Source organism: Stegodyphus dumicola, chromosome 9 (genome assembly GCF_044657685.1).
Source record: "Stegodyphus dumicola isolate Sdum_Otavi_A_Nest chromosome 9, ASM4465768v1".
NCBI lineage: Eukaryota > Metazoa > Arthropoda > Arachnida > Araneae > Eresidae > Stegodyphus > Stegodyphus dumicola.
In genome coordinates, this window is record NC_140776.1 from 147783681 (window position 1) to 147810206 (window position 26526).

Below are 26526 nucleotides of genomic sequence, written 5' to 3' on the forward strand. Positions count from 1 at the left end.
ATTATGACATTGCATGTCTTATATAGACACTATGCGATACGGCATTGACATTATATATGAGGTATGAGATAATAGTGGTATTACATTACCATTATTGACATTACATTTACGAATTACATTATGCAGATTCAACTCTGTAAATACATTGTCAGGAGCAACATTGCATATAGAACACATTTATAACACTGTACAGCCTCAAAAGAACACCTAACGAATCCACAGTGACGCCCGGACTAAAAGATGGTAAACAATAATTCGTGTTAACAGTAGTGGTCAGCACGCTCGGCGCGTATTCGAGAGGCCCGTGGTTCGTGTCCCGGCGAAGGCATTGCTAATTTTTCATCCGTCCTGCTTAAAAAAATACCTAATGACTCTACAAACGAATTAAATTCGTAAACTAAGATTTCACTGTATTATCTCGTAAAAACATAATAACTACTATTCCCAGGAAAATACCAATGTGCAAAATTTACAACTTGTGGCACTCTGAATACTAATTACTTTCGCAGCATCGTTAAATCAAACTATTACTAAAATGAACTGTTTCAAGCTTTTTCTGATATGTTATGACGGCTAGCTAAAAATATCGCTCTTTTACATCTATATAATCTTAATATATAGATGTAAAAGAGCTTAATGGGAAAAAGTCCATGAAGTGCTCTCTGAGGAACACATAGTTAAATATAAATAGAAAATTATCATATGAGATAAGTTTGCTAATATTTAAGATATTGACTTTTAAAAAAAATTACGTAATTTTATTTAATAAAATTGCATTATTCGACATTTCTTTAAAACGTAATACATTCTCCAAATTTCTCTTTATTCTACACTGAAAAGTGAATCATAAGGTTGTAGAGATATTTGGTATTCTTTTCAAGCAGGGGAGATGAAAAATGAGCAATGCTTTCTCCGGGACACGAACCATGGACCTCTCTGATATGCGCCGAGCGTGCTGACCACTACACCACGAAGGCATGTTAAGAAGACGGGAGACATACCTTATAAGGTTTATTATTTAAAGTTAATACATATCTAAAGTAAAAAGTCTAACGTAAATACATATTGCGATGTTACCTGTTTAATTTTAAAATAAAAGCAGTGGAGAATTTGTTGATGAATTATCAATGAAATAGAGACAATGGACTTTTATCTGAACAAGGGACCTTCACAGTTCCCCATCGATGCGCGAACAATTCACACTACACCAAGAACAGCACAACAGATGAGTGTTTTTCGTTATAAAATTTTCTTAATCGATAGGATTTAATTCCTAGCTCTTCCATATTCCTTTTTATGCATGTATATAAATCATTAAAAACACTATCTAGGGTACTACTTTCTGAGCAGTCTGTTTCAGCTGGGTAGTTATAATCGTATATAATTTAGTACATAACTTAAGACATTATTCCTTTGCAAAAAATTTTAAGCTAAATTAATCTTTCTTTATTAAACATAATGCTTTTTGTGTACCAATAATCTTATTTAAACTTTATAGTTGCATCTGAATTTCCCAATAAATTTTTTCACAGTTTAAAATCTGCATTAATGCATTCAAATGTACGAAATTAAGTTTTCAAAATTTGAATTTCGAACTTCAGGCAGTTGTAATGAGTTTTAGAGCGAGACTGTTTTAAAGCCCGCCAAAGTAAATAGATAAATATTTACATAATATTTTTCTTCTTAAAAAAGTACAATCGAGATTATGTATGGTATTTATAAAGTAAAATATTTAAAACATTGTTTAATTCTTCATTTGCTTACCTATGCTTTAATTCTACAATTGAACTTTCGCAACTGTTCAGAAATAAAGAGCAATAACTCAGCGTAAGCCAATTCCTTCCTTCCCCGTATATCATAAAAACATACATTCCATTTTTACATAGATGTGGCACGCAGACTGAAAATACCTTCAGAAAGGAATTCCGCTTGTTTAAAAGCTTATTCCATGCTAAGTGGGAAAAAATATCTTCCACTTCATAGAGAATTGGTTCCAACTGGAACATGGTGCAAAATTCAGTCTAAGATTGACTTTGTTTGATAAGACTGGTTTAGTTGATTACGGCAAAGCACACGAGGGCTACTACACGAGGGATGCCTTCGCGGAGGATTTTCTAAGAGAAAATTGGCTCGTATACACGTTACACATGGAGAAAACCACAAAAACGTCCATGCAGCCGGCCCGTTCGCCGAGATTCGAACCTTGGACCCAACTGTCAGTGTTCAGCGATTTTACTCCTCCACCGCTAGTTGGCCATATTTTAATAGAAAAGAAACCTTTTGAAACATTGGTAAAAGGATACCTCTTCTTCAAGTAAATTATTTAGGTAGCAACAGCAGAAGTTATTCTAAGAAGTAGTTTCAAAATATGTTTTCGTCGTCAAAGGAGGAAGAAAAATAACAAATTAATGCATAGTTTTTTTTTTATTAAATTAAGGTCAAGCTAAGGCTAAAATTTTTCTGTTTCTAACACCTACCGTGCAAAACTATTGCCTGAAACGCTACGGTAAGAAGCATTTTCCTTAACCGCAACTTAGTTCATTAATGTGAAAATTTCTTTTCAGTTCGATAGATTGGCCCATAAATATGTAGAATCAGAAATGCTTTTAATTTTGTTGTTTAGTCTTTTAATACTCAAACATCATCTCTAAAAACAAATGCCAGCGTGATGATTTAATTTTACGTATTAATATTGCAGTGCTAAAATAATTCTATATTCTTATCTTCTGATTGAGCTCTGTTCTTTATGGATGTTATTTATTAAATGACTAAGAGATTCAGTAAAGCATTGAAGGCCATGTATTTTATTACATAGTTAAGTTTCAAGCTGCCTACACAAGCTATGACGTATAGATATCCGCCATTATCTAGAGCAGAAAATGTATGATTTTGAAAAACCACATTCCATCATATACTACTACCACCACTCTGAAGAATTCTAACATTTGTAACAATGAATTAAATTGCCTAGACACTTTTGCATTATATGCTGCATATTAAGTTACCTATTTAAATTATTTTTCACTGTACATGTTCGAACTATATGTAAATTATGGAACAAGATTTCTGGATTATAGTAAAAATATAAATAAAAAATAACGATCATGGGGTTTTTATATACATTTATATATTTATTGGTCAACAAATAAGATATATATGCAATATTCAATTAAATATATTAAAAATTGCGATGCATCCTTGAATTGGTTTTGCTTTAATTTCGGTGCATTCAAAAACCAAACAATTAAATTCCATCTTTATTTAAACTTTCAGAGTATTTTAAAAGGTGAAAAAAAAATTCCACTTGAAATGAGATCAATTTTACTGTTGATAATATATTTTTCATTTTCATAAAGAAAATAAACTGAACTGCTCATTTGCATGGGATGACCTGCGAAAGTTTGCATGTTCTTTTCTGATTGGCTACTATCAAAGTATAGTCAAACCCAGAAATGAATAAGTATCTTGAAAGTCGCTGCTGCTTTTTCGTGGTATTTCCGTGGAGTTTAGTTCTATCTGTTGTTTTATTTTGAACTTGTTTATTGCGACGATGGACGACAAAAAAGGAAATTGCTCTGAAAGCAGTAGTGCCGTAGATCCTTCATCCGAAGAGACAGTCAGTGTCTTAAGTTTTGAGAACGATGGTGTTCAAGCTCATTCTTCTGAACTGGTAGTCATGAGTTCAAATTCTGAAAGCATTAGTGCGGTAGATTCTTCTACCGAAGTGGCAGTCAGTGTCTCAAGTTTTGAAAACTATAGTGCTTCTTTTGAACTGGTAGATATGAGTTCAAATTCTGGATGCAATATCACTGGAGATCCTTCTTCAGAATTGATAGTCAACAGTTCAAGATCTGAATGCGAAGCTGTTGAAAATCCTGCTTTGGGAATAGAACTTGATATCTTAAGTTTTGAAATTGACTCCAAAGAATGGAATAAAATTTTCGCAGAGGTATTCGGCATCGCATATTCTGTATTTTCAACAAGATCCGATTCCGACTCTATTGATTCTGATGAAACACTTTCAGCAGTAGATGATTGTTCTTTTGATCTGAACTCTACTATTCCTGATGAAAACACTTTAATTTCCAAGGAGGAAAAGGGGTCTGAAGTGGAAGTTGATGCAATGGAAAGACCTTCCATAGAATTCCGAGATTGTTCTTTTGATCTGAACTCTATTATTCCTGATGAAAACACTTTAATTTCCAAGGAGGAAAAGGGCTCTAAAGTGGAAGTAGATGCAATGGAAAGACCTTCCATAGAATTCCGAATTCGAGGTAGCCTGGTAATTCAGGCCGGGATATATTTACATGATAAAGAATCTAATGTTGATGAAAATAAGGTGAAGATTATAATTCCGTCATTTACTTTAGGAGCAAGGAGTGAAGTTGCCGAAAGTAATGAGGATAGAGATAGCGCTGACATCGTAGACTACGCTCAAGAGATTACAGAAGAACTGATTGCATCGTTGCTTAAACACTTTAAGAACAACCGGTATGATGCTGTTTCTGTAAACGGGGTATGTTTAACTTGCTTTCTAATTTTGCTTTAATTTTCAAATTTGTGTCAGGTTTCCCATTTACGGCCTTGAAGCAGGCAAACTAAAACTGTTGAGAGGACTACTTTCTTTTCTATTTTCTAAACAGTGGTAGTTCGTTCAGAGGTTCGAAACACTCGAACAGGCTGGCTTCATTGACATTTCGTGGGTATTTCCCGATGTGTAATGTGTATACGAGCCAGCTTCCTTTAAAAAGTCCTCTCGAAGGTGGCACTTCCCTTGGGCAGACAGCTGTCTAGACTTTGCTGTAAGCAAATAAACCAAACAAAATTTTTTTATTTTAAAATTTGTTTCTTTCTCGCAGTGAATTCCCGATTTTAGAATGAAAGTGTTTTAAATTTCGGTACTCTTAACAAGTTAAAATTGAATTTCTAAAATGAATAAACTTGAAAAAGAATTTCGTAATTTTTGTATGCTTGTATAATTAACTAGAAACTTAATAAAACTATTTTTTTATTTGTAATTTATACAATGCCGAGGAGAAAGTGTTTACAAAGGGATTTATATATAATAATGATACAGTTTGATAATCAATGCGTATAAAACATAACTTTAAATTCTTGAGATTTTGAGGTAAATAGTAAGAGTAGCCATAATTTCAATATGCAATATTTTAACAACTATACTTGTATATTGGCAACAAACGCCGTCACTGAAACCGTTTTTTTTAAAGTTTTATTGTCAAATTAAGATATTTTTGTGTTACACTCTGTTTTAACATTTCCTTATGACATTTCTTTGAATGAAAGAAATTGCGGTGAAATTATTCTGAATCTCATTTTCGCCGTTGCTAAAGATAAACACAAATATCCATTAAAAGCCTCGCCAGAACACTCTTTTGTAAGTAGGTTTATTGATTTTTTGGGATAAATATGCAATTAAAAACTTCGTAGTTTGCATGCAATGTTTTAGTTAAGTGTTTCTGTGATACCCAACCTGGGCTAACACTTAAGTACCAAATTATGTGATTGACTAGTACTCTTCAGCTATGGGTTTCTTCTTACCGATCTTAAGACAAGTTAAAATTAAAATATAAATTTGCATTTATTTTGCAGACGGATAAAGAGATACTTACCAATTGCTTACATCTCTACGAAAAAGATTACGAATGCGAAGTAAGTTAGATTTCAAGTACTTGCAGTATTAACATTCTATTTAATCTTTAACTGTAAAATTAGCAAAAGGATTTTACAGTAACTTCTAGTATTGAACTTTCAGAAAATCTCTAACACTGGCGGAACCTTGTCTAAGTTTTATCCAAGTGAAATAATTATACCTAGAAAACAAAAGAATGCCAACTATGAAGAATGCATTAAAGAGTGAGTAAATCTAGTTGTACATGCTTGTTTTACAAATGCATGACTAAAACTATATTAATCCAAATATTGCATATTAACTGTTGTATGTTTTTAAGTATGGTGTAAAAGTATGTATTGGTTTATAAGCAGGCTATAATTTACTATAGATCTCATCACTCATGATTATCGCTTTAATTGCTTATATCACTGTATACCGAGTTGCAGAGTATGCATACGGAAACAATTCAAAAGTCATGTTAAAGCTTCTTCCTAATGAGAATGGAATTATCAATAGTTATCTATTAAAGCAAGTTTCCTGACCCTTTACTTACTTTTATAGTAAGCTATTGAAACTATTAGTTTCATTACTGGCTGTGTTATGGTAACATTTAATAGGAACATTCTTTGCAAAAATAAGCTCTCCGATTACTCCTCCCTTCGATTTTAAGGTTAAATTATTTCCGGTACTAATGCTAGCATTTTCGTTCCTAAATATCAAACTTTTAATTTACTGTCATTTTTAACAATTTGTAGTAAGGATAATTATGAAAAATGTCTCGGCTGTTTCAATTAAAAAAAAATTGTATATTTATTAAGTATTTGTAATGAGGTAGCAAGTGTTATCTGAAATTGTTTAATAACCCTTAAGCATTTTGAAAAGTTTTGTGAAAGTTGTAGCTAAAAAATATTCATTCTACATCAAAATGAAACTGATCATAAAATTGTTCTTTCTCGTATTTTATTTAACAAATAGAATGTTGGGTCGTAAAGCAAATCCTTTCAGCCAATTTTAAGTCGTCAAGCGATTGGCGACTTTCCGCGATGATGTGGATAGCCAAAGTATCAATCGGTTAATAACTGAAAAAATTCTTCTAATCATCTATTTTGCTATTTGTAAAGTTCTGCATTAGCATTTAACAAATTAATTCTTTCACCTGACGTTAAATATAAAATATTTTAAATTACTGATCTTTAGGATTGTCTTATCGCTGAAAATCGTGAATTCTTCTCAGTTGATTATTAAATCGAAACGTTAAATACTGCTTTCAATCAAGTTTAAAATCTTTTTTTGCAGTAAGATCCCTGAGTAGTGAAAGATCGAACAGGGTTCATATTCTATTGGATAGGTTCGTCGGAACTTGTTCGCTGGGGTATACCCTATGTGTAAAGTGAATTAGTTTCCATAAATCCTTCACGAAGGTATCTCCAAGGAAAATGGCTCTACCGTAGTTGAATTACTCCTTTTTAGGCTGTCAAGCAAAATCCCTTCTTAAACTAAACTTGTACCTTTTTCAAAATGTATTGTATGGTAAGACTCGTATTCTGTAAACTGTGTCATTTTTCCCTTCTAAGATTTTCTTTAGTTCTGTGGAAGAACTTTGATGGAACATTAAGTTTTTCGAGTGGGCAACTAAGGAGTTAGCATCAATAGCTTTAGCAGGAGATTTAGGATAGTTGAGAAATAATTTTATGTAATTAAACTCTCGGTTTCTTTCGATTGAAATATTCGAAGTATTAATTGAAGTAAACTGATAATTGTACTTTAATTCAACTCTTGGGGAAACCATGCTTTAGTCTAAGTATGCTTGATAAATAGTCAGTTCTAAAATAAGCTTTTAAATTGTGTTGATATATCTTTTGAGACAGTTTTAAAATTTGACCAGTCTTTCCCATTTCTAAAAGTGTCTTAATGCTATCGAAGCTCGAGGAGACTAATAGCTTTGGGGTTCCTTGACACTTGTGTGGTGTATAAAACCAAGATCTTCGGTAAATGCTTACCTTGTCAAGTTAGGGTATCTCGCTGTTGAAATGTCATAGAACTTTGACGTGTTTTTGCAAATGAATAACTTTTAAACGAAAGCTACAATACCACAATAAAAGTGAATTTGATAAGTGAAGGTAGAGCCAAAGATAAATCTCACTATACTAAACACAACGGATTAAAAGATGGACCATTAGTTTTTACTGATGGACCTTCAGGGAAAAGGCTTTCAGTAATTTTATTTTTGTGTGTATTATAAACTTCCTCGAGTTTATTTCTTTCTATTCAAATGTTTCTGCTATAATGTCTTTTCATAAGACTGGATTGGAGTAATTAGGTAATTTCAAATCCACAGTATATGGCAATAGTACTGTTCAAGTGAATTTCACAGTTAATGCCATGTGATTGCCCGAGCAGACGAATGGTCTATGTATGCTTGGATAATCATAGTCTTTCCTTTCTGTGCTTGCTGAAGAATGATTACCAGTGACTTCATTTTAGAAGGGGCTCATAACAGCTAGATTCAGCTAATGGCTAAAAATGACTGATAGTGAAAATAATACTATTGTCGGTTATGAATTTCATTCACTGTAGGAACATACAGTGCAAAATATGGATCGTTAAAGGGTATCGTACTGACTCTCAAATTAACTTCTGACGGTTTGACCCACCATCGGCCGAGCGGTAAAGTCTCTGAACACTGGTTCGACCTGATAATGGATCCCTGTGAACGGGCTGGCTGTAAGGCTTTAGTGGTTTTCCTCGTATGTAACGTGGATATGAGCCAGTTCTCCTTAGTCATTCACGAAGGCATTTCTCTCCTTAGGCAGATAGCTTTAGTCTTTGCCGAAATCAATTAAACCAACCAAACCATTTTCGAGAAGCGCTTAGGGACAGGAGCATGTGTCCATCAACGGAAGTAGAACAACAAAAATGAGACGGGTAATGTTTCATGAACGCTTTGGTAAAGAACAGCTAAGTTGTCAGACCTTGATCACGCTAACACTAAAGATTGTATTAAAGCTGAGAATTTGAATAAAATGGTATATTGTCGAAGGTCTATTGTGAACATGTTAAAAAAATTGAGATTTCCATTTACTGCAGCAATGCTGTTTACCATAAGCCCATCAGTTCTCAGCTGGCATTCAAATCTTCGTTAAAGTTGCTTTAAGTAGCGCCTAAAACTTTCACGCAAGGAACAACTAAAATTAATTTCCAGTGTCTCTAGAATTAAATTCAATGTGTTCAACTTTCCGAAGTCAAATATTGTTAGTATAATTGTTTTGTTGCAAGTAATCTAATCTTCCAGATCATGCGCTTCAAATTTGAAGCCAGCGAAATTCCGAAACCTGGCATGTTCGTCTAGTCCTAGTAGATGCAGAACACGGTTCCCTGTTCCTGTCATGCTCTCGGATGGAAAAGTAAGTATTGCAAATAACTATTTACTATATTGCAATTATGTGTATCGGGGAAATAAGTCTTGGAACTTGAACCAGATAAAATTTTATTAGGATGTTAATATTCCATTTAGGTAAAAAGTGAATTTGTGGATTCTTAAAGGTTTTTAAAGAATTATTTTTGAACTTGGATATTTTTAACTTAGAACTTCAGTATTAATGTCTTAAATATAGTTATTGGAAGAATTTTAATGCACTTGGTTTTAACGAGAATTGTTAGGTGCCAATTTCCAATGTGAAACTGTGTAGAGATCTTGGGATTAACTCATTATGAGCCCACGCTTCTTTGCTATAAACTCCGCTTCTTCACAATGTTTCCTAAATGTTTGTAATATTCTTTTATCTCTATTTATTCTGCTCTAAATACAGTGAAATGAATCTCATTGCGATCAGACATTCCCAAATTTTTAGTAAAAGTGCTAATCTTACGTTAAAATGCACTAAACGCTAGAGGTTTTAGTTTGACATTGAGTTGCCTTAACTAAATTTGTGCAATAAAAACCAGCGTTAAATTCTTACTTATGCGAAAGTCACCTTTTGTTGCTGCAAAGTAATTGTTAAAGTAACCAGAATTTTCATTTTACAATAGTCGCTTCCTGCTAAATTAACTCCAGAACACTAAAGCAGAACTATGGATTTTGTGCTACTTAAAACGAAACTTCCATTCCGCTACAATAAATAGCAATGTAAAAAAAATCGCCCACTATGCGTTTTCGCAACATGCACACATGAAATTGAGTGTTCTGTAGCTTTACTGCAGAAGGTGTTTCAACCCTCTGCAGAAAGCTACAGATCCTTACAATGATTTTGAGGCTGTTGAATATATAAAATGCAAAAAAGCACTTTTAAAGGTATGATCTGATAGTCTTTTCTTTGGACTATAAATCTGCGTCGCAATTTTCTTGATAGAAGGTCTTTTCGTAAAACTTCCATGGATATTACTTTCAGTCCCTCTTCCACTGTCTTTCAGAATCCATCAAGCATGCTTAAATACCTCTTAACTCTTTGAGGAGCAGGAAAGTCAATTAACTTTTTCAGCAAAACTTATTTACTGTATCAGATGTTAATATGAAGGTGTTTGTGACAATTGCCCACATTTTGTCCGAGACTATCGCCCACAGAACGTATCCCTACAAATCAGTCTGTATAGTACTCATGGAAAGTTTCTTTTTCAAGCAGTGTATATCTTTGCATGTGCTGCCTTTCCACACTGTTTTTACAGGCCTTTTCTTGGTGGTGCTGCATGGCCGTGATGTTGTCTTCGATGGTTGATGCTTATTTTCTTGAAGGTTAATTGCTGCATAAACTACTGCCTTATGTTTCTCGATTGGCTTATGTTTCTTGATTTCCCATCTAGTGGGCTTCAAGGGAACTTCAGAAACAATCGGTCTTGAAAACCACTCACACGAGTGAGCAAGACTTGTTCAATAGAAAAGGTGGTTACTTCAGTAACCACCGTCCTTCAAAAAGTTTACAGATCAAAGGCACAAGAAACTCTATGAATAAGTCGGAACTCTATGAATGAGTCGGAAAGGTATGTGCCATACCTCTATCGGTCTTTATTTTGTAAATGAATGCAGGCTTAGTTTCAAAGTATGACTTATTGCTTTGTCCTATCAAGTTTTGACTTGACGGAAAGATCTGAGATAAAAAAAATTTAATTTTTTCTGTAAATATCGGGCGTACTGCTTATCCTCGTTGAGCTGATTTTAACATTTATTCAGTTCTTTTTATTTTTACCTTCCTGTTGAAAGAGAATCTTGCTATAGTCATAAATGCCTTTCTTTGTATTGACAAACTCGTTTGCTTTCAATAATAGTTTTTGGAAGCGGTAATTTAGGTGAACTTGGCTTCATAGATCAATGTATTTCAATTTGTCCTGCTAAAGTTTTCATACAAGTTTCTGTAAATTGCTCAGAGTTGAGCCACATGCCTCGGCTAAAACCTAGTGCATATGTTTTAGCTTTAATCTTGTTTTATTTACTGTTACAGATGTGTTTAAAACTTGCAACCGACTCCTGCGTCGGTGGATTTTGTTGCCAACGATATAATTTTAGAAACTTTGAAAACGGTGCGCAACTTTCTCGGGTATTCGTTTGAGGTCTTTCCAGGTATGATTGATGTTTTTCCTTTCCCATGAAATAATGCTTTCTCATTCAAAAATTTTTTAATTCTTGCATTTCGAGACGTTTTTAATTACGAAATAGGAATATCTCATCGGAAAAAACCCAAAATCATATCTTTCAACGCAGTTTGTTTACATGCGACATTTTGAAAGAATAAATTTAAAATTGGTAAACGAATTTTCTAATTTCAAATAAGGAACTCTGTCCTGGAATGTTTTATTTGAAAACATTTTCTATTTTAATTTATCGGAATTGTTCAAAACGTGTCATCTTTCTGCAGTGGTATGTGAAGGATTTGATCTATGTTTAGTGATTTTCCAATCCTTTTACTTAGTATAAGAATATCAAAAATCTAAATTAGAAATATGGAATATGAACTTAAAATAGCTTGAAACACTTTTAAAAAATTGGCGAAATGAATAATTCGTAATACAGATACTGGCAAAGTTTTTTACCAGTTTAAAAATCCTTTGGTTCTAGTTATTTGATCGTAATGAAAGATTACTATGTAAGTCTAGAATATATTTTCAAGGAGTGTTAATGCCTCAATCCCGTTCGCTCCAGGTATGAAAGTTTTTTAAAAAATTTAATATAAGCTTAATTGAGAGTATTAGTAAATACCTTTTCAATAAACGTTTTTAATGCTCATGTTTCGATCTTGATAAAAAAATACCTGTAAAATGCTTTAAGGGAACATGCTTAGTTCCAATTAAATGTTGTATTCAGTATTGATTTTGTGTAGAAAATCTTTAATACATAATACATACATGCCAAAGGCAGATTTAAGAAGCGAGCAAGACAGTTTCAACCATTATATTTCTAAGCTCATTTGCAACTCGAAGAATAAAAGTAACATTCTGTGTAAACGGTTTGTCAGATACAAGTATACTCAATAATCATCACATTGAAATCAAGTTGAAGGCCAGCGATATCTTAAATGCTCTGCATCTATCGCAGTCTCATAGTACACTAGATTTACGGTATTCTGCGCAAAAAGCTATCGAAATCGTGAAGGTAGATTTGCTGAAACGGGCATATTGCATAAGGTGGTCTAACCCGAAAATGTCTCAAAATAAGCAAGTTATTCGGAAGTGCTAAGCTTGTGTAACAAAAACTTGAAATTTCGAGTGGTCTAGTTTTAAAAATTCTCGAGATGACAACTGGAATAACTTAATGAATCATAAAAGCAATAAATCTAATTTGAAAAACTACTTAATTTCATTTTCGTTGCTAGAATAATTTGCTTTTTTCATTAAAAACTTCATGAAATCTTAAATATTTTCTTCGGAAAGTATTTCTAAGACAAAACTTTATCCTTTTTAATTTTAATAATATATTAGATTTGTTTTCCAAACCAGTGTTGGCAAGTTTTAATATAAATTTATAATTGCTAATAGTCGGTTTCAAATTCTCTTTAGAACGGTTTGAACACTTAAAATTGCCAATTTACGCGTGTTAAATAGAATTTAAGTTTTATACATTATTCTACCAGCAATCCTCTTGCGTGTCTAAAAGAATTATTCAAGTTGTTTACTATTTGTTGACAATCCAGATACGAAATATGCCTCAACTTTAGTTCATCTGTACTTGCTAAAATATAATTTAAATTTTAGTTCATTTGCCGGGCTGCAACTTTATCGGTCAGGAAAGGCGCTGTTTTGGAACAGCTGACGCAACCTAAGGAACGAAAAGGTAGTTTTTAAGATACCATATTTGCGTTAACTACTACTATCTACTTGCTGCTTTGATGGTAAACAAAACCTTTTTTTCAGCAGAAATGGTTCATGATGGTACCACTCGGACCAATGACACAATCGAGTATGTAGCTTTTTTCTTTTTAAATGGTCTCTTAATTGTAAATCACTTCCAGTTAAATTTTCATGCGGATTATTACTACTAAAGTTTAACTTATTAATATGGTGTAGGCCTCCTTTTGACGGCCATATTGTAGCTATTGGAAACTATCTATATATATAAGCTGTCATTAAATGTATTTTTCTTGAAATATTAGCCCCCTACATGTGGCTGAGCTACCTGCATAATTGTAGTTTCCTTATGCGTTACGCGCCATTTTCGTGTAATTTTCGTCTTTGCGTGCTTTAATATTATAACTACCCTTCATCAGCTTCATGAAGTTCAGTTCCTAACTATCCTCTTATAGGCCTGGTATATGTAATGCTATAGGTTAAGTATTGTACAGAACACGTTAAAATGAAGAGTAAATTCTTTTAGAAAAACACGGTCCTTAACGGTGACCATTAAGAACAATCTATGATCTCGCAAATTTACGACATTGTGGCTTAAATCGTCAACTAAAGGTCTACCGCCATGCCTTGCTTTACTCGGAGGCAATCCAGATCATGCGCTTTACGCCTAGTTTCTCAGAAGCGAGAACAAAGCGGTGTAAAAGCAGATCTGTTGCTGAACAGTTCACATTCTGCAAGTTTAACGCTCCTGAAACCTACCATTGTTTATCAATGTTTTTGTAGGTGTTCTACCATGAAAATTTAATCCATTTCCGTACAGAAAATATTCGTAGAATAAATTGGTTAATATGAGTTGGTAAATTCTTTGAACAGTCATGACTTTGTATTTCAAATAGATCTTACTTTCCAGCTCTTTTTAGCGCGCCAGTTTCTCCAACTGGACGAAATTCTTTGCTAATTTAAGTATCTAAACGTCGAAACCTGCTGTCTTGGTAAGATGTATCAGCCAGACGAGTGCGTATAAGTTACGTTTCCAACTGGGATATGTTCTCTGTCTAATTCTAAATGTTTAAAGAGTGAATGTCTGTAACAAGGCCTAAAAATTCATGTTATAGCTGTAGTGCTGTTGATAAAATCCAAAATCAGGTTTCGAATTCAAACACTGGATTGAAATCAATGGCAACCCTAACTACATTTAGTTTGTTTTATTATCTTAACTTGTATAATCGCCCTAACTACTTCTTAAAAACCCAGGAATTAAGTGACAGTGGATTAAGTCGTGGAACAGGAAATTCTCGATAGGTATTCGTTTCGTGTCCGGGTTCAAGTTCTCGCGGATGCATCGGTGCAAATCGGCTATGCTTATCTTAAGATTATCCTTGAAGGCATTATTTCTAACGTACTTCGTCGATATCTAGCAAGATTTTCTCGAATACTGTATTTTTTAGTTAAATAACTTTCTTCATTGAGCTATTATAAAATTCTAGCAGTACTCTCCAGAAGTCTTATTAGAAAGTTAACTTTCTTGATGTGATTTTAGCAAATATTTTACTCTAAACTCCGTGTTTACAGCTCGATGACTGTTAACAGATCTTAAGCTTTTTGCATCTTGTTTTCTTTCGCATAATGTTTAAAGGTTTCAATTTTCCTTTACAGCACCATACCTGATTCGAGATCAAACGTGGTTTCTTCCCTCACCACCCTTGTGTAAGTAATTTTATCAAATCCTAAAGTACCTCATTAAACTTAAGAGCCAAAGTTAATACTTAAATCCATAATGGTTTTTTTTAAACCTTCTTATAGGCCACACTTTCCTTTCGTTAGATAGGTCTTGTATGCCTTTTTTAATTAACGGTTAAAAAACCAAGCTTGCAACTTTAGAATTGCATTTGTTTAATGTTCCTCCAGAGTGCTCCCCATCAAAATTGGGGGTGGAACTGAGCCAAATCGCACTGCCACCTATTAGGTGCTCAAGGCTGTTGCCAGCGACAGGCGTAATCTTGCTCTCCCTGCCACAAGGAATTTCGTAGACTTGAGCTGACTACATCAAACAAGCGAACATAAGCAACAACACAAGCTTCGCAATGCAATTATCAAAAATTTAATTTCACTTGTATTCGCTCATTGAGAAAGGGATAAGTCGCCTGGAGAATGGTAGTTTTAACACCGATTCGAATATCGGTAGCAAATGCAGGGTATTTTTCGTTTTATGATTAACGAACTCCCCCTAGTCTTTTACGAAGGTATGTCTGTTCTTATGACGTAATCAGATTATCTCATCTTGTACCACATTTACTTGGCAATTCAAGTTAAATATTCTTTGTCCTATTTTAACTTGCCCGATACCAAACTTGATTAGATTTAAAAAAACACCAGTCCTCTATCATTGTTGCTCTTTTTACAGTAGTGCGAACTTAATTATAAGTGGTATAACCAATCAGCAAATTATAAGCTGACTTTTATTAAATTACGGGTTGATTTTAAGAACCATTCTGAGAAATGCTGATACCATGAAAACTAAATGTTAAGTGACTGTTCTTAAGTAGGGATATCACGGTCCGGAGATCGCATTTCTGTGGTTAAGAGCTTAAATTCACCAGATTATGTTATCAATATTTTCAGTAATCCGAACTCCATGAACCAGTTGAAAGAGCAGGATGTACGTCTCTTGGAATATTTGGGTGTTTCAGTAATATCTGATCTCATGGTAGAAGATCGAAAGATTCACACTGGCGTCACGTAAGTTTTTAGCTAAGTGTTTTTACAAATTTCCTCTCAAAAAAAACCTACTGAATTTTCTTTCAGATAATTTTTTGGCGCCAAGACCTCTTTCAGCTACTAAGTCTTCTAGTCGCTTAATTTTTCACTCCATAAGTCATCCACGGCAAAATTTATTGACGATTTTTCTTATCGTTTAGTATGCCAATTTTCTTCGGTTATTTTGCTTCACTGGAGAAAAGCTGTACTTGATTATTAAATGCTTAAATTTATCAGACACGGAGGTTTCGTCGCCAAAAAATTATAAAGTAAACCGGTATAAATGCAGAAATAAGTTCAAAATTTCATATTCCTCTTACAGTGTCGGCTCTTCTGAGAAAGTTAATAAGGACATATACGAAGATTTTCAGATACTACAAATGCCTTATCCTGGTAAGTTCTTCTTGACATCCTAAATCCACCGAGATCGACTTGCAGTATGCGTGTGATACCATAATAGCAATGAATAGGACTGAAGTAGTACGTCGATTTTGCGAATTTTAGTACCTAAAGATTTTGTGAAACTAGGTACTAAACTTCAGTACAATAAACGACGCTGAAAACATTTGACCCGTTTTCTGTTAAATTCTACTGATTGATACCGCAAAAATGTAATTGTTTTTATGCCTTTCTAGTCGGTTTCCTTGCTACCAGCCTTTTTAGATATGGTTAAGAACCTAGCGTAATGAAATTGAATTATATTTTAATTCTCGTATCAACTATGAAATGTATCTCCAGGATCGGATGTAAATGTTATATTTTCAAGCTCTTAATTTTTTTATAGGTTGCGAGTTCTTTAGAAAATATAATGAAGCAAATAGAGACCCTACCGGACTGAAATTCGACTGGGATCAGGTGAGTTCTAGCAGAATTTATTTAAATATTTAAAATTTACCCCTTCTAATGTTTAAATGACTAATGTAAATGATGTCAACCCAAGTATGAACAGATTTACTATTCTCTAAGATTAGTTGCTGAACTTTGATTCCGATTTCGACCAGCAAACGCATGGATGCAATTTTAGGATGAGGCAAATTCCTTTGGAAAGCAGTGCAGGAATTACTTCAGTTACTTACATTCTAAAGCAGATTTCCCTTAGAAAGCACTTCACAAAGGACTAAAACAATGAGTTTTGCTGCATTCAAATAGCCTAACCTAATGATGGTTCTGTCTGTTGCCCCATGCATCCATGCTTTTGTTTAAACTTAAATTTAGAAATTAAGCTGAAAATGTTAATGTGCTAGCCTATTCTAAAGAAATCGCAAAATTTATGTGAAAGATCTGTTAAAACTTTCTAAACTCTAAATTCTCATTAAAGGTGGACAACAATTTTAAAGAGACTTCCGCGCTTCAGTTTCTTGTCTTTATTAGCCTTTGTGGATGGATTTAGCTCAAGTATAGAGTTGATAAGCCATTATCTATTTGAATCGCTGAAATGAAGTCTTGTTACCTTCACAAGACACGACGAATTTCAGTATATAAACCTTAACTTTTGTTGCTTAATAGTAAATTTAATGCTTACTGATCAGTCACCTTATTTTTTAATTTAACGTCCCAAAAGCTTCTAGCTTAATATATTGCCGATAATGCTGTGAGATAATTGTAAGAGTAAACCGTTTAAGATTACGAGAATTTCAAAATTCTTTTAACAGGAATGGTGTTCATAAGCAACAATACTGAGCGCTTATTTACTTTGTACTTCAATTACAGTATTTAAAATCTTTTCAGAGAGATGTAACTACCGAATTTAAATTGCCTGAAGGCTTCAGTCTGAGCCCTCCAGCTACAGATTTCACAGATTATAAGGTAAGAATTTATATCTTTTACAAAATATCCCCTTTATTCCAAAAATGCTTACTTCTGAGCTTACTGCATTCCATCTGGCTTTGACTTACCTTTCAAAACAGAAGTACATAAAGTTTATTTAGATTCCATGAGTGCCTTAATGTCATTGGAAAGTCACGCTCAATATACTCACCCAGTTGCAACCAGGATCCTGAAGTTGAATCATTCTTTAAAAATTCGGGTATACCAGATTCTTTATTCGTGGATCCCTGGCACGTTGCCATTAAGGGGAATGAATTGGTCGATATTGCAGCTAAAACTGCAACCACAATGTACAATCTTCAGATTCCACTAGCAGACATCAAAGGGTTTGTCAAAAGCAATGGGATGACAAAGTATATAACAAGCTGAGGAATGTAAAACCCACCATTGGATACTGGCCATGTATGGCTAATAGAAGGGAGGATGTCCTCTTGACTCGACTGAGAATTTGCCATTGTCGCCTGACCCATGAGTATCTTCTGAAGGGAGAAGAGAATCCCAGCTGCCCAAACTGCAATGCAGATCTGACAGTTCATCACATCTTGGTGGAATGCCAGAGTTTTAATTATTTTCGCCAAAAACAATTTTAATTGTTCAGAAATGGACTTGGGAAATTTAATTGGAAAAACACGTCATCGTAATTTTTTTATAAAAGATATAGGCTTTTATAATAAACTTTAACCTGTTTTTTAAGATATCGGCTTTTATCAGATTGCAATCCGTCTCTTTTTGTCTAACCTGGAAGTTTTACAAATGACAAATTCCATTGTTACCATTTGTCTGGCGCAGATAACTTTGACAGGTTTTGTGCCAAATAATTCAATCCTATTCCAAAAAAGTGCACAAACAGCCGAGCAGTAAAGTCTCTGAAGACCACGAGCCTGTTTCCTTTGGATAATCCTCCACGAAGGCAACTCTTTTCATATTCAGATAGCCCTAGTGTGTTTTGCCGTGATCTCGATAAACCAAATCGACCTATTCCAAACACTGTTATACAGTACCATTGTGCTGAATGTGTAGTTACTGTATTACTTCGAATTTAAACGAGGTACTATTTTTCAATTTAGATGCTAATAAAGTTCTTAACTTTTTAATCTTCAGATATACTATCATTTAGTAGATCAGCACAAATAAGGTGTTGAAATAATGCCTTTGAATTAAACCGTATTCTAATTCTGCGTTTTAAAATGAATAAAAGTGTGACTTAAAATCGAAGTATTACGTTATTAAAATTGTAGTTTGATGAAGATGATTCTAATTTGCATTTTATAACATCTGAAGTATCTTAAATTTATCTTCACAAAATTAAAGTGAGGAATGAACACAATTACTTTTTACTACTCCTATTAACTATGAAATCCGAATCACATTTACCAATTATCAGCTCGTACGCAAAGCATATTTAGTCTTTCTTCCAATAATTATTTAAAACTAGCCAAATATTAAAGGGTTGTTAAGTCTTATCCATAGCAATAGCGTTATACAGCACTGAAAAAGATTAACTTTCAAACTACTTAAATGTATAATCAAAGAGAAGCCTTATCCACAAAATTTAGTTTATGATGCTTAAATAGTTGAAATTTTAACATCGATATACTTTAACAGAAAACCCCAAATTTAAATTTACTCTCGCCTGAAAAAATTGGGTACGTTTTTATCTTCAAAGCAGCTAATAATAATAAGTCTGGTAAGCGTTTGAGTTAATCAGAGACTTGAGTTTTTAAAATAAAAGCAAATTTCCTGTCCTATACTAGATGAAACGTGTTATTTGGCAAATGAAATACTTGCGGTATGAGAAAGGCACTATGAGTACAGAACCGTAAATCTCTTCGAAAAGCTGGTGATAACAAGAAAAATGTAAGAAATTTAATGTTTCTTTTCATTGTGTTGCCGATTAACTAGATTGAGCTTTCGTGCTTTGCCTTAGTTCATTCCAAAACATCTAATAAAATTTAAATTGGCTATTCATTTTTATGCTTGGTACATAAATCGTATAGAATGTATAGCTAAATATTTAAGAGAAATATTCTGTGGGGTTAGGACTTCCACACTTCCTCTCAACAGAATGTTTTACATTACTAATGTTGAGGTAAAATATATTATCTATCCAAAAAATATCTTTTTAGCATCTCTTAACTCGCTATTTAAAACGCATTACTGCTATTCTGTGCATGGTTAAATTTTGCTGGAATATTTGTTTATTTCATTGTATTTAACTTGGTGACGATTGAGTTGAATAATGTACAAATTTTAATTTTAGGAGTGGGATATCGTTACGTTAACAAAAGAATACCTTTTACTTCAACTGAGAGTAATTATTACCTCTGGTAAGTTTGTTTTTAAAACCTTTTCCACAAAAGTATTAAATATAAAAATTCTTGCCAATTATTGAACGAGGACTTTCATAAACTTGCATTGAAAATTTTAAATTTTATATTGGTATGTTAACTTAATTATTTGTGATAAGTGAAATATCTGAAAACCATCACTTAATTTTTAACTGTATTGAAATATTTACAGATATGATCGGATCTTGACTCATAAATTTGAAATATTCATTTTAGAAATTCCTATTTAAAAAATTTGTATTGCATATTTCTGTGCTCCAGTATTGAATGTCGAGGACATCTGGTTCGAATGTTAAATTTCCTTTCTTAATATTCGGTTCTTCTAGTATGAAGTACTTGCGCTGGTGGAACTGTCAAGTGCAACCGTTGGATGGATCAGTTGCATGCATTCATATTTGTAAATCTTTCTAAACTATTTATTAAATCCTAAAAGAGTAAACATCTTTTTAATAAGTCTGCTGTATCATTGAATTGCCGTTTATAACCCTACTGACTTCGTAAGATTGCAAAGTTGTGCTTATTCTTAATATTTTCTGTGAAGTATTCAGATTTTCCACATAAAATTAATTACTATTATTAAGGGTTGTTCAGCTCAGGTATACGAGCTTGTAGTATCATTCCTTGTGCAAGATATTTTTAAATGTTGCCAAGTACTTCTGCTTCGACCATTATTGGAATTGGTGTAATTTTTGAATTTACTGAGCGGTAAGTCGCTGAATACGGGTAATTCAGTCCAAGGTTCTAATCCGGAGAACCTCGTTATATACGAGTTTTCGTCGTTTTTCCCATGTGTAACGTGCATACGAACCAGTTCCTCATAGAACGTCCTCCAGAGGCATCCTTCCACGTTGGCTAGACGTAGAATGCTTTGCCATAATCAAATGAACCAAACTTTGAATTTGGCTGCACCTATAGTTAAAGTTGAACAAACTGCAGATATGTAGTGATTTCTTCACCTTCAAGTCTAATTTTGTTGGAATCTGAATTTTTGCAGTACAAGCACAAAGTTTTCGTATGCTCCTTTAACGTTTCAGCAACCATGTGCATATCAGTTCTTAGCACGTAAGCTACATTATAATAGTTTTTTAGCCTTTTGTTAATGGTGTCGTATGTACTTAGGAAGGTAATTTTCTGGAGTTTGTCATACTATTACAGGGCTATATATTTTAGCAAGCATTTTGTGTAATTATTGATCACTGCTGCATATTTTGAATTTACTTACTGAAAAATTCTTTCTGAGGTGTAAATACTGTTTTGATATTTTAAGCGTTGAACTTTATCGCGGATCTATTTCGCAGTTTCCTTTTTCCTTTTCTGCAGAGTTACACTACATCACCAAATTAATGGCCAGGAGGTTGAGATCGCTCAATACTTGTTAGTCACGTGAGCTCACTTTGCCATAATTAAACTAGATCAAACGTTCCCGTCGTGTTGAATGGTATTTAATTTTCTCGACAACACTTACGAGCAATCAATAGCCTTTCAACACTAACATTTCTGCCCAGTTTACAGTTCTAAGATTTTGTTCGTATGTGCTGATCTGAATTTGCCAATCGCTGTTATCAGATCTGTGGGGGATTAAATTTCAGTTTGTCATTAAATTTCGAAGATTCAGGGTCTGCGTCCCTATTATTTCCTCGCGAAGCAAGGCATTTCTAGTCTACTTCACTGATAAAGATATTTTTAGAATAGTGGACTAGCATTGTCATATTCAGTGCTGCTTGATTTCCTTTCATTTTTGACTTTCATATTTCAGGGACAAGTTTGGGTTTGCCAGACGGCAACTTCAAGGACTTGCTGGCGAGGTCTTGCGAAATGCTTATTTGCTTAGTAGAGCAGGTCTTGGGTTCTTTTAGCTGTTTCGTCGCTTTTCAATAGAGCTTAATTCGTGAATTGCTTCAAAATTCGTTTTCGCATCCAAAAATTATCTAGGTGGTAAATGGTCAATAATTCTAAACTTTCAGTCTCAAACCTTCCCTTTGCTCGTGGCCGGTCTAGAAAAACCCTAGGGCGAGCTTGGGCTTGCCAGGAGGGTGGACCGCGGCATACCCACCTACCTTTGCAGCAGAGAAATGAGTAACTTGCATAGGTCATGTGGATTCGTGATTTTCTTTGGCTTATTTTATTGCTTTTGACCTGTTAAATTCCAAGAATTTTGCTCGGGCTATTTGTACAAAATGTATGTCACTTGTTCCGAGGATGAAGTCTTTTACAAAGACCCGACTTCGTGGTTTCTTTCTGCGTGTGGAGATTTCTGTACCCGTAAATTAAGTAATCGACTTGAATAACTTCATGTTAGCCTAATGTTTCCGTAACAGTGTGCAAGAAAGTGAAAACCAACTGCGTGTAGCAGACGAATGTGTTGCCTTGAATCAAATTGGGTTTAAAACGAAACAAAACGGTTTCTTCTAACACTTTATTTTAATTTGAAATTTCATAGCCCTCTAAATTTACGTGCAAAATCGGTTAAGGAATTTAATGAAAATTCTTATAGGTAATAATTGTGGATTTCTTGTGCACTGCGTCTGCGGATGGGATCGCACCCCATTGTTCATAACCCTTCTGCGCTTGTCACTCTGGGCAGATGGCTTGATCCACCAGACACTGACTCCTGTTGAAATGGCATATCTCGCCATTGGATACGATTGGTACCTCTTCGGGTGAGTGCATTTTTCCATTAATGGCCTCTTTTTATTTCACTTGACTTTTGATTCTTAAAAATTCAAATTTTAGTTAAAATAAGTAGTCCTTTTTTGAATTAAATTCTGTATCTGAAATCAATTTCAGGCACGACTTGCCTACACGTCTTCGGGATAAGGAAGAGGTAATTCAATTTTTTAATACTTTTGCATATAAACTTAACTTTTTTGCATAGAATAAAACTTAATATTCCATATCAATCATTTTCCTTAATTCTGTCATGTGAATCCGAGTATGCACTGAGTGGTGCATGTGTTTGTCTTTACACAACCTTTTGTTTAGAGCAACATAACCCCAACCAACCGTCGTATGAATCTTATGCGCGTTTAAACCTAGCTTCTTTGGCCAATTCTTCTGAGAAATATTAGCTCCACTAGCAGCCAATTGTTTAATGACAAGCTGAATGCTGGCCTCGAAGTAAAACTTTATAAAGGCTAAGCAATTGGTCATACTTCCAAAAATTACCACTACATTCCTTAAAAAATAAACTGCTATTTGTATTTCGTATAAATTCTCATATTTCTACGGTGCTGTAGCGAAAGAATGTGCTGGCTGTATGAGTTTCACGATGCAACGTGACTGTCAGCCAGTTCCCCTTAAAGTCCTCCACGAAGGCATCTTTTCCTCTAGGAAACGGACCTTCTGTTCTTTGCAACATTAATCTAACCAACCACTCGGATACTGGTGAGCGGCTTTTAGTCTTATAAATTCATGTGGCATGCCTATCTAATTTAAAGCCGTATGATTTTAATCTTTTTCTATACAAAACTTGCAAATGCATATGGAAGAGAACTGTTACTAATACATTAGTAAAGTAAATCTAACACTGAAGAAACATTTTAAATATGAGGTAAAGTAAAGCATTTAATGAACTACAGAAAAGAACTGTTTTTATATTTCGTCAAATTTAAAAGCCAACGCTAACCTGCGCATAAAGTCCTTGCGATTCTTAACTTTCTTTATGGTTTGATTTTTTTTTTGGAGTGGCAAAAAATGTACAAGTATTAACAAAAGTTTTTGAAAACTAATTTTTTACTATTAAGTCTTCTCAAATTAAACAAATTTTAAGTTTCATACTTATTTTCAGGTCATGCATTTCTGTTTTAACTTCATTTCCGAGATTGCTTCAGATGACTTTTCAATGACCAGGTAAGGTAAATTTGGTATGTGTGTGTCAATAGCATGTTATATTTAACTATTAACATGTTTCTAGTTTTGTAAAGGGAATTTATGCTATCGAATAATTAACGAAATTACAAGGGATTGTGGTTAAATGCGACTGGTATGAGGACTCTTAATCTGCAAATGGTTATCAATTATTTCTGATATGACTAAAATCACTGAGGTTAATATATGTATTTCAATAGCTAAGCAATAAGGGAATGCAGCTCTTTCAGTTTCTACATATTCAATTAACTGAAATTTAGCTTCAATTAGGTTCCTATAATATGTAAAATTTACAGTAATCTCTGCACTTCCATTGGTTCCAAAAGTTAACCTTCTGCCTACCAGCAGCCTGGTGGTAAAGTTGCTGAACAATGGAATTTCCAGCCTGGGTTTGATTTCAGGCTAACGGGCTGGCTGCATAGGCGTTTTCGTGGATTCCGCCCCCATGTATAGTCTGTATAGGAGACGGTTAACCTTAGCAAGTCCTCTTGGGCAGATAGCCCTCTCGTGCTTTGTCATAATTAAACCAAACTTAACCTTCAGAATCATGAAATGACCCACTTTGTAATTATTCGCCTTCCAGAATCTTCATTTGAATAAGTAAGATTTAAGTACAGTCTTAACTAGCAAAAATGCATGTATTCAATTTTCAAAGTAATACATTAAGTTGCTAATTGAGGAACAGATAATTATCAACTTTCTTTGGTTTCATTAGATCTTGGCAATATGTCCATTGTTAAATGGTTTTCTAAAATTGCCCTTAGCAAAGAACGCTGTGAAGTTCTGCTTTCGTGCTTTATTCAGATACTGCTCTGTGATGTGTAAATCTTGAAGTTCTGAAATTCCTCTCGGTATTATTGCTCTAAAATACTTAGTTGTTAGTTCGCTCCAAGGTTCAAATCCTGGCGAACGGGCTGGCTGCATGGGCTTTAGCTTTGCCATTGTGTATGATCCAGTTCCCTTAAGAATTCCTCCATAAAGGCATCCCTCTTAGGCAGATGGAATTTGAGTGCTTTGCTATAATTAGATATACCATACATAAATTAGTAGCGACACCTTTTATCAGTGTAAATCAAGTACTTCTAATTTGATCCAGTCTTTGCACTCGTAAGTAAATTTTCTTTGCTTTCAGAGAATGGCACAAGCACAAACGATCTGAAGACTCGAAGGACAACCGAAGAGTTCCACCTTTCAATCCTTGTGAACGCGAGGCGAAACTTCTACAGGTGCAAAAAATATTACTGGATTTGTACAAAAAGGAAATAGATGCCTAGCTCAAGTCTGATTCCAGGTTCTGTGCCACGAATTAACTGACGTATATTCAAACAAATGAGAACTTCAAAATGTATTTTTGTACTTTAATTTCTCACTTCATATATTAATTTTATTTAATTTACTTTTATTTTATGACGTAATGTTATTGGAGTTTTTATACTGAAATGTCTTAAACTTTTAATGCTCAATATGAATACGATGTATGTCATTGTCATGAATTTTTATGCTATGTAACGAGTTTTAAAACAATAAAACGCCTGGAATTTTAATGCGTTTTGAAGCATTATTTAGTTTATAGCAATTCAGTAGTTTTGCTGCTATGGTATGTTGACATCCAGATTTACTTGCTTATTTTTAATTTGCGACATACAGGGGTTGGACAAAAATATGGAAACCCCTTTAAAAAACATGTTTCTTTGCTTAATATGGTGTAAGAAACCCGTTGGCATCCAAAACAGCTTGCAGTCTTCTCGGAATGAATACAGTTCCTGTATATTTCCCAAGGGAGTATACCATTCTTCCTGCAAAACGGTGGCAAGTTCAGATAACGATGTTGGCGGTGGATAACGAGAACGTACTTTCCGTTCCAATGTAGACCACAAAGGTTCGATAATATTCACGTCTGGTGACTGTGGTGGCCAGGGTACATAGGACAAATCATCCTCGTGCTCAGAAAACCAGTCCTGGACAATGTGAGCTGTGTAAACAGGGCTTTGTCGTCTTGGAAGACACCATCACCATCGGGGAACAAAGTTTGTACCATGGGATGAACTTGATCGGCCAAAATGTTCACATAAGTCTTGGCAGTCATGTGCCCTGACAGTTATCATGGGGCTAGCAGAGAACCACGATATGGCTGCCCAAAACATAACAGAACCCCCGCCATGTTTCATTCTTGGCAACAAGCGGTCTGTATTATAAGCTTGAGATGGCGTTCTCCAGACGTAAACTCGGCCAGAAGTGGGAAACAATGTGAAGGAAGACTTCAGACCATATTCGCTTCCACTGCTCTATAGTCCAGGCTTTGACTTAAACACCACCTTTTCCTGTTACGGGCATTAGCATCACTGATGAGTGGCTTTTCAATTGCAGTACGGCCAGCAATTCCCTGTTTATGAAGCTCCCTAGTAATTGATTTGGTACTCGCAGGGTTCGGTAACACAACATTCATTTCAGCAGTAACTTTTGCAGCTGTGGTCTTATTTTTCGTCACAATTGCTTTTAATGATCGTCTGTCAAGACCACTCAGGACACACTTTCGTCCGCGCTGTGATTTAGCAAATGTTTTTCCGCTTTTCAAATATGCGGAATAAATCTTCGATATAGTACCTCTTGAAACACTAAACACCTCAGCTACCTTGCTTACGGAAGCACCTACCATATGTGCTCCAACAATTTGCCCACGTTCGAAGTCTGTTAATTCTGACATAATGCAATGACAACCTCACATAACAGTACTCCGACAACTGAATTGTTTAGCACATTTACGAAGTTATATAGGTGGCGTCAGTAGTTAAAAACGCCAGCGCCACCTACATATTTCATTAA

General features: G+C 34.3%; 1 protein-coding gene across 5 annotated transcripts; it reads left to right on the plus strand.

Annotated features, from left to right (window-relative positions):
- The first annotated feature begins 3496 nt into the window (after window positions 1-3496).
- LOC118181031 (phosphatidylinositol-3,5-bisphosphate 3-phosphatase MTMR14-like) lies at window positions 3497-25247 on the plus strand. Of its 5 annotated transcripts, XM_035350105.2 has the most exons (17): window positions 3497-4274; window positions 4371-4516; window positions 5611-5670; window positions 5774-5874; window positions 8925-9036; window positions 12812-12890; window positions 12971-13016; window positions 14561-14611; window positions 15527-15643; window positions 15984-16054; window positions 16446-16516; window positions 17390-17467; window positions 19749-19815; window positions 22331-22496; window positions 22624-22660; window positions 23624-23685; window positions 24836-25247. In XM_035350105.2, the coding sequence occupies exons 1-17, from the start codon at window positions 3551-3553 to the stop codon at window positions 24975-24977; spliced, it is 2130 nt and encodes a 709-aa protein (XP_035205996.1). In that variant the 5' UTR covers window positions 3497-3550; the 3' UTR covers window positions 24978-25247. The 5 variants fall into 5 exon arrangements, with proteins under 5 accessions (XP_035205996.1, XP_035205997.1, XP_035205998.1 ...); XM_035350106.2 differs by having other exon boundaries at window positions 3497-4516; XM_035350107.2 differs by having other exon boundaries at window positions 3497-4516; window positions 12974-13016.
- The last annotated feature ends 1279 nt before the right edge of the window (window positions 25248-26526 follow it).

Coding starts and splice junctions, on each gene's coding strand:
- LOC118181031 (XM_035350106.2), top strand. CDS start 3,551: ATGGACGACAAAAAAGGAAATTGCTCTGAAAGCAGTAGTGCCGTAGAT. Junction 5,671..5,773: donor AAAAAGATTACGAATGCGAA/GTAAGTTAGATT, acceptor TTGAACTTTCAG/AAAATCTCTAACACTGGCGG. Junction 12,891..12,970: donor GCAACCTAAGGAACGAAAAG/GTAGTTTTTAAG, acceptor CCTTTTTTTCAG/CAGAAATGGTTCATGATGGT.